We start from the raw sequence: 8780 nt of genomic DNA, 5'->3' as shown, positions 1-8780 counted from the left end.
TACGACGATTTCATCCTGCGTGGACTTTACGACGATTTCATCCTGCGTGGACTTTACGACGATTTGTGCTTACGTGGAATTAACGAGTGTTATGTTTAAATCCCTAGAATCAGAAACCCGAAACCCGAAACCCGAAACCCCAACCCCCAAACCCCATACCCTAAACCCGAAACCCGAAACCCGAAACCCGAAACCCCAAACCCGAAACCCCAAACCCGAAACCCGAAACCCGAAACCCAAACCCCCATCTTTAATTTTCTACTTCATATATTCCAAACCCCCATCTTTAATTTTCTACTTCATATATCCCTAGAACCCCAAACCCCGAAACCCGAAAGCCCAAACCCGAAACCCAAAACCCAAAACCCGAAACCAAAAACCCGAAACCCCATATTCCTTATTTTCTACTTCATATATTCCAAACTCCATCTTTATTTCCATTCCAAACCACAATATCCCACATTTGCTTATTCATAAAACAAACTCCCAGCATTACCTTATTCATAAAACAAACCCCACATTATCTTATTCATAAAACAAACTCCCTCATCTTATTCATAAAACAAATACATCAATCGGATACATCGACATTCTCGTCATCACTAGAAACATCATCATTTTCATTAAACTCGTCTTCAACAGCTTCGTCTGTGGCATCATCGGTAAGATCTTCGTACTCGTGATTATGCGGATCAATGAGAAGGATGTCATCAATTTCTTGTTCAGGTTCCTCGACTTCATTTATCTGTTCTTCTTGCAATGGTGGTTCTTCTCCACTGATGATTCGTCCTCGAGGTGTAACTTTGATCACTGCTAACCAATTTATACCTGAATCTCTCATCCGAGGGTATGGAAGGAAGCTAACTTGGTCTGCTTGTGAAGCTAAGATGAAAGGCTCGAATTTGTTGTACCTTCGTCCACCGTTGACATCAACTACACCGAATTTGTTAGACCGAACACCTCTGTTGACGACGGGGTCGAACCATTCACATTTGAAGAGGACGCATTTCAGCTTCAGTATCCCTGGAAATTCGACTTCAATAATCTCCGTCAAGATCCCGTAGAAATCTGTTTCCCCTTTCACACATATTCCATAGTTACTGGTCGCCCGCTGTCTACCATAGTCATATGTATGAAAAGTATAGCCTCGTGTGAAATACATCTGTGATGTGGTGACCTTTACAAGTGGAGATTGAATTACTTCGTGTAACCACTTAGGATAATCTGCATCGTCGTCGTCATAATCAACCTGCAAAAATAAAGAGAATGTTAATGAAATACAGATAATGTATGAAAAAAAGTTTTAGTTAGTACCTGATTCCGCAACCACTTAATGAAGTGTTGATCTTTCCTTTTGTCTACGTCACTTGTGGATATACCAGGAAATGTTTCTTCGACTTGAGAAACAAATAGGCTGTAAAATCACATTTTATAGGAATGAATCTCTCGCAATTATACAATTAATTATACTTATATGTGTTTCGAAGTGTCAATATATGTTACCTTTCAAAATAACGCATCAATGGATCTTCGCAATTGAGTAGAATATAGGTGTGTGCACTATGAGCGTCTTCTTCACTCGACCACCAAACCTCTTTACACTTCCCACCGAGTCGCCCAATCTGGCTAAAGATGTCTGGAACACCAGCAACTGCATATGTTGGCGCAACACCACCATCATCATATCTTCTTGGAGCTCTTCTCCGTGTACGTACTTTTGACGCAAAGTAGTACGATGTGAAGTGAGAAACTTCTTCCGTCAAACTTCCAGCAATTATAGAACCTTCAACTTTGGCGAGGTTCTTTGCTTTTCCCTTCAAATATTTCATGGCTCGCTCATACTGATACATCCATCCGTAATGTACAGGTCCACGAAGCAATGCCTCATATGGGAGGTGGACAGCTAGATGCTCCATGACGTCAAAAAATCCGGGAGGAAATATCTTCTCCAAGTTGCACAATAAGATGGGAATGTTCTCCTGAAGCTGTTCCACAACTTCTTCTTTAAGAGTGCGTGTGCTCAGATCCCTGAAAAATGCTCCAATGCCTTTTATATTCAAAAAAAAATTAAACACATTGTTAGTCATATATTATTTTGTAAATTATTGTGATATAATACACTACGTACCTGCAAGTGCTTCATGTACGTTTGTTGGAAGTAGCTCCGCAAATGCAAAGGGCAGTAGTCGTTGCATAAATACATGACAATCATGACTCTTCATCCCGGAGAACTTTTGACCCTTTTCAACACATCTAGAGAGATTCGAAACATACCCATCGGGGAACTTCACTTCTGATGCCACCCAGTTGAACAACACCGACTTTTTTTCTGAAGATAATCTGAATATCGGAACGGGAACTTGTCCATTGCTTTTAATATGTAACTCGCTTCTTGAGCAAATATCCGGCAAGTCCAACCTCGATTTTATGTTGTCTTTTGTCTTCCCTGGGACATTCAATATTGTATTCATGATGTTCTCAAAGAAATTCTTCTCTATATGCATCACATCGAGGTTGTGGCGCAGAAGAAGATCCTTCCAATATGGCAACTCCCAAAATATACTCTTCTTGTGCCAGTTGTGATGAACACCGTAAGAATCTGGCATATTACGAGGGACATGCCAATTACCACCCCAACGAACTGTTTCGTTAGCTCCGTAGTAGTCGATTTGCGCTTCAATTTGTTCTCCAGTTAGATATGGAGGAGGAGTGTCTCTCACAACCCTTTTGTGCCTAAACAAATTCTTGTTTCTTCGGTAAGGATGGCCAATGGGAAGAAATCGACGGTGACAATCAAACCAACTTGTCTTCCTACCATTCTTCAGTTGAAACGCATCTGTCGTTCCATTACAATATGGACAAGCTAATCTCCCATGTGTAGTCCATCCAGACAACATCCCATAGGCAGGGAAATCACTTATGGTCCACAAAAGCATCGCTCGCATCGTAAAATTCGTCTTCGTTGAACAGTCATACGTCCTCACCCCTGTTGACCACAAATCCTTCAACTCTTTTATCAGTGGTTGTAGGAAAACATCCAGGGACCTTTTTGGATGGTTCGGACCAGGTATTAATATGGTCAAGAATAGTAACTCCCGTTGCATGCACATCTCCGGTGGCAGGTTGTATGGAGTAAGAAAGACTGGCCACAATGAATATTGTCTCCCTGACATTCCGAACGGACTAAATCCATCTGTGCATAATCCGAGATACACATTCCGGATATTGCTAGCGAAATCTGGATGTACTTTGTTGAAATGTTTCCAGGCTCTTGCATCTGATGGATGAGTCATCTCACCATCCGTCTGAGTATGCTCGGCATGCCATCTCATCTTTCCAGCAGTCTGCTCTGATTGATACAATCTTTTCAATCTGTCTGTAATTGGTAGGTACCACATCCTTTGGTACGGTACCCTATTACGTCCCCGTCCTTGCGGCTTGAATCGTGGCTTCTTGCAGAATCGACATTCTTCTAGCTTCTCATCATCTCCCCAATAGATCATGCAGTTGTCGATGCAAACATCTATCATCTCCGAAGGCAACCCAAGACTATAAACCAGTTTCTGAATCTCATAATAAGAATCAGCAGACACATTGTCTTCCGGCAAATACTCTTTAAACAAGTCCGCCCATTCGTTCATGCAACTTTCAGGTAGATTGTGATCAGTTTTAATATTCATCATTCTAGCAGCTAACGACAATTTAGAGAGACCTTCTCTACAACCACTGTAAAGTGGTTGATTCGCCGCGTTTAACATTTCGTAAAACTTTTTTGCATCTATATTAGGTTCTTCATCTCCATCATGAGCTACGAATGCATCAGCTACCATATCATGAACCCTATCATAATCTACCATCTCCTCTTGCTGGTAACTATGTTCATTATGCAAATGATGATCAACCGGTTCTTTTTCCTGAAAATTGCTATTACTACTACTAGCTTCATTCTGATCATAATTAAAACCTTCTCCATGTTGAAACCAGATATAGTAATTTGCCGTGAAACCTCTATTTATTAAATGCTTCCAAACATTTTCACGGTTTGCCAGTTTCGAATTGTTGCATTTCCGACAAGGACAGAACATCTTACCACTTTCTTGGGCGAGCGGTGTTGAATCTGCTTGATGCATAAATGTCTCCAGACCCGCAAGGTATTCTTTCGTCACTCTCCCGTTAGCATCTCTATGCATATACATCCACTTCCGCAACTCGTAAATATTCCCGGAGCCAGCCATTTTTTTTTCTTTCACGTTTTTTGTTGTTGGTGTGTTTAAAATGATGTTTAAACATCCATATTTATAGGAAAATTCGAATCTGGTAGTTGTAATTTTGCTATGAATTTACGACGAAAATTAATTAGGTGGGCAAAAAAAACGTGTAACACCTATAAAGTTGGTGGATTCAAAAATTTCCTCGCTAAATACACGTAAACTATTCCCTCGTAAATACCACGCAAAATTTACGTCGTATTTACGAGGAAATAGTTTTTCCTCGTAAAATACTCGTAAAGTTACATCCACTTTACGACGAAACAGTTTTGTCGTTACGTTACGAGGAAATAACGATGACTTTAGTTTTTCACGTAAATTCGTCGTAAACTCGACGCAAATTTACGAGGATTGTTTTTCCTCGTTAATTTTCGTCGTTAAGCATGTGTTTTCTTGTAGTGATCTAACACAACCCTATTAATTCATTTCAGTCCGGTTTCAAAATCAAAGAGACATGTCGTACCTGCTCAGTAATTGTAGTCCCGGTCATGGAAGAACCTTGCCCATCTCTCTTGCCACTCGCTTGATCCATCCATCTTAACACAGACACACAGAAACAAATAAAAAAGAATCAAAGTATTAATCACCGTGGATCATGAGACATAAATCAACACAACAAACAAATTCTTAGTTGACAAAACTTGTGATCGAAACCAACACAACACAACACAACATGGATTGGTCACTTCTTTGAGACAGAAACCAACACAACACAACATGCAACACATCAACCAATCTAAGCCATGCATGAATTGAAGGATTCAGAACATAAAAAGAAAAACTTAGCTTTAGCGTCGGAGTGATTCTTCGTCCATCAGAGCCGCGGAGAGAGAGAGGAGTGATTAGTCGTCGACGCGAGCCAGAGAGACAGAGTTCGCCATTTTCACTACTCCATGAGAGCCATAGACAGAGACGATGAGAGCCGCCGAGAGAGAGAGAGAGAGAGAGATAGATGAAGTGTTTCTTCATCAATCAGATCGACAGAGAGAGAGAGAGAGAGGTGGAGTGATTCTTCCTCGAAGCGAGCCACCGACAGAGGCATCGCCGTTTCCCCTTCTCGATGAGATCCACCGAGACATAGACGATTAAAGCTGCCGAGAGAGAGAGAGAGAGAGAGAGAGAGAGAGAGAGAGAGAGAGAGAGAGAGAGAGAGAGAGAGAGAGAGAGAGAGAGAGAGAGAGAGAGTGAGCACTGGCTTGTGGTCTGAGCCTTCGAAGCGATGATATTCGAAGCGTCCTTGCGGGAACAGTTCACTCCATGCCAGATTGGCCATTGACCGGTCCAGGCGGGATTGGATGAAGTGGCTATAGCGGGTTCCTCTCCATGATAGTGAGTTACCCGAATGTTGGAGATCCCAGATTCCAAACTGAGTGACGAAACTACGGAAAGATAAGAAGGAGCCTTCCCACCGCATAGGCCCTCCAATCTTCTCCGAGTTATTTAACAGATCGTTAAAATCACCCGTTATTAGCCATGATTCATCCCGTTGAGTTCCAAGTTCAGTTAATTTATTCCAAAATTCGACTCTTTCATCTCTTCTTGGGGCACCATACACATATGAAACAAAGAAAGTTTTATTCTGGTGCGTGATACAAGTATCAATGATGTTTGGTGAGGAGTACAAGACATCAAGCTGTATGTTTGACTTCCAAGAAAGCGCAAGGCCACCGCTAAGTCCTTCGGGTGGGACAGTATAGTAATGAGAGTAGTCCGAGCTCCGGTACGTATTCAGTACCGCTTCATCTTGATTTTTTGTCTCCATAAGGAACATAATGTCCGGGGAAAGCTTCGACTTGATTTCCCGAAGACGAAGAAGGTTTCTCAACTCAAATCTCGGTTCCAATCTGTCAAACAGGTTCCAGCTTTAGCCTCCTTCCCTTCCACTCTTGTCTTAGTCTCTCGCTGATAATTAATTAGCTCTTGTACATTTTTTTCAGCTGGCTCTTGACTCAGTTTCCAAGCACAAGTTGGGTGGTAAAGTTCTATCAACGGTTCATCCAAACCTGAGTTCTGCTGCAAGTATGTCTTCATCTCCTTACAGACACACTCGATGTATGTCACCATTTCGCAACGGTTCTCCATTTCACCCCGACACTCGTAAGGAAACCGAGAGCCTGAGAGCTAACAGGCTGAACAAGCATATTAGTAACATAAGCAACGCTTCAGCTAGCTCTCTCTTGGAGAAGACAGTATATGTCGACACCGAGGATTCTCCCCAGACTAATATTAAGATCTTTCCTGAGGAAGTAGAGAAGAAACCAGACACCAATCTTGAGCTTGAAGAGTTAGGAAAGATCAACAGTAGTCCTGGTCGGTCTCTTCTTGCACCACCATTGCCCAACAAGCCTTCTGAATCTTGGCTTTTGCATAATCTGCCTTCAGTAGTAAACTCTCAGAGCCCTTCACGTAGATATACGTTCCAACCCCAGAAGCAGAGTTTTAATGAAAATTCCACCAATGTTACCAAGTGGGAAACTATTGTCAAGACTTCTTACATGCACAGAGATCATATCCGATATTCCGATGTAACCATCTTTATGTTTTTTTTTTTTAATATTGAGAATAAGCATTAGCTATATCTTTTCAGTGTTTGCTTCATCTTTTGCAGGAACTGGTTGCTCATACATCCCTTAAGTGAGAGCCTGAAGCTTCTTGAGATGTGACCAGTGTACATGAGTTTACGGGTGAAAAAAAGTGTGTGATTGTTTTATTAAATCTCTTAAGAGTGATTCACATTGTGGAGCTTCAATATTTGTGACTTTTACCTAATAAGAATCACTTGTCTTTTGCCTAAGCAGATAAACTCTGATTTCTCACTAGTCTTTTGCTTATTTTCTTCTTTAAACTCACAATTGAGTAAGACTTTAGAAACAAAATCAGAAATAGAATAGTGGAAAATGGGGCTGAGTCTGTGTTGCAGGCCTAACACAAGTCTAATGTATTTCAAGAAAGACAAAAGATTCACTCGCCTGTTCCTTGAGGCAACTACTTATGCTTCTCGGATCTCAACTTCAAGAAAGACTAAACCTTATGTTCTTTGTCAGATGGTTATTTCTACTTAGATACATATAACAGCTTAGGTGGACAGAAGTTTGCTCAAAACGTTGAAACAAATACGTTTTGGTCGTCTAATGTAACGTTACAGGTTATTCTGCCAATACGTCACAGAAGGGGTGCAAAGCACTGATCGGTGTTTTACAGAGGAAGAAAGAAAAGATGGAAAGCAAAGCAATGTGTTACACAGAAAGACAATGGAGATGTTTGCACCTTCATCCTTAATTCTTTCCGAGTTTTCTTTTGATTAACAAAACCTCTCTTTTAATTTTTTTTTCACTCAAGTGTTTTGCATCTGATGAAAAATTTCACAAAGATTATTACTACGAAGCTTTACATGTACATTTATGAAATCTCATGCAGTATAGAAACATGCAAGTGTATATATATACAGGTTATATGAGCAACTGATGAAAAACTGTCCCTGTAATAACCAGCAAACCTCTTTCCTCCGATCCGCTCATCTTCCAACCACTCACGTTAATCATAATAACACTTCCATATACACACACTCATATACACACACTCATATACACAGTGGGAATACACAGTGGAAGGTTCTTCACAAAAGTAGTAGACTCCACAGCTACGTACACATATATAATATATACATATACACATATGCAGTTTTAGAATTACCCATTAGAGATGCTCTTAGATTTCAGGTTGCCTTTAGAGCATGTTTAACCCTAAAACCTTCAATCGGGTTCTTAGTGATTTTTTTAGTAATAAATGTAGTTTAAGAACCTTTGTTAAGAAACTCTCATTTTTGGTGATCCAATAGGAGTTTCTTAATAAAGGGTTCTTAAAAAAAATTATTAAATAGATTTTTTTTTTAAAGATAAAAATTATTTATTAAATAAAACATATGAAAAGATAACATTTAAAACCTAGATTTTTAAAAAAATATAAAAACATAGATTAGTACAATAAGACCGAATGATTTGAAAAAACCGTCCGAGCTCAGTAGTTGTCTCCATCACCTCCAAATTTATGCCATATATGTTCAATCAAATCATCTTTCAGTTGTTGATGCATTTGTCTATCACGAATTCTTGTTCGAACACCCATCATGTTGGCAATATTTGTAGGGATATCTGTAGAATACGTGAGATCCACATGTGAACTTCTGGTCTTCTCCTGGTTGGAATTCTGAAACATCAAATTGAGTGTATCCATCCCGTTCGTCTTCTACTATCATATTATGGAGTATGATACATGCTCTCATAATCTTTCCAATTTTGTCTTTATCCCAAAAAAGTGCTGGATTTTTAACAATGGCAAAGCGAGTTTGCAAGACTCCAAAAGCACGCTCGACATCTTTTCGGGCAGCTTCTTGATGTTGAGCAAATAAAACTGCTTTCGGACCTTGTGGTGGTATTGGAATAGATTGGATAAAAGTTGACCATTTCGGATAAATACCATCGGTGAGATAGTAAGCCAAATTATACTCTCTTC

The 8780-nt window shown here is 40.1% G+C and overlaps 1 protein-coding gene across 1 annotated transcript; it reads left to right on the top strand.

Moving 5' to 3' along the window:
- Positions 1–5433: 5433 nt before the first annotated feature.
- LOC106399492 lies at positions 5434–7062 on the top strand. Its single transcript, XM_048763641.1, has 2 exons — positions 5434–6793; positions 6877–7062. The coding sequence occupies exons 1-2, from the start codon at positions 6290–6292 to the stop codon at positions 6904–6906; spliced, it is 534 nt and encodes a 177-aa protein (XP_048619598.1). The 5' UTR covers positions 5434–6289; the 3' UTR covers positions 6907–7062.
- The last annotated feature ends 1718 nt before the right edge of the window (positions 7063–8780 follow it).

This window comes from Brassica napus, chromosome C7 (genome assembly GCF_020379485.1).
Source record: "Brassica napus cultivar Da-Ae chromosome C7, Da-Ae, whole genome shotgun sequence".
Lineage (NCBI taxonomy): Eukaryota > Viridiplantae > Streptophyta > Magnoliopsida > Brassicales > Brassicaceae > Brassica > Brassica napus.
The sequence above is the reverse complement of the archived record's forward strand: the minus strand, read 5'-3'. Positions and strand labels throughout refer to the sequence as shown.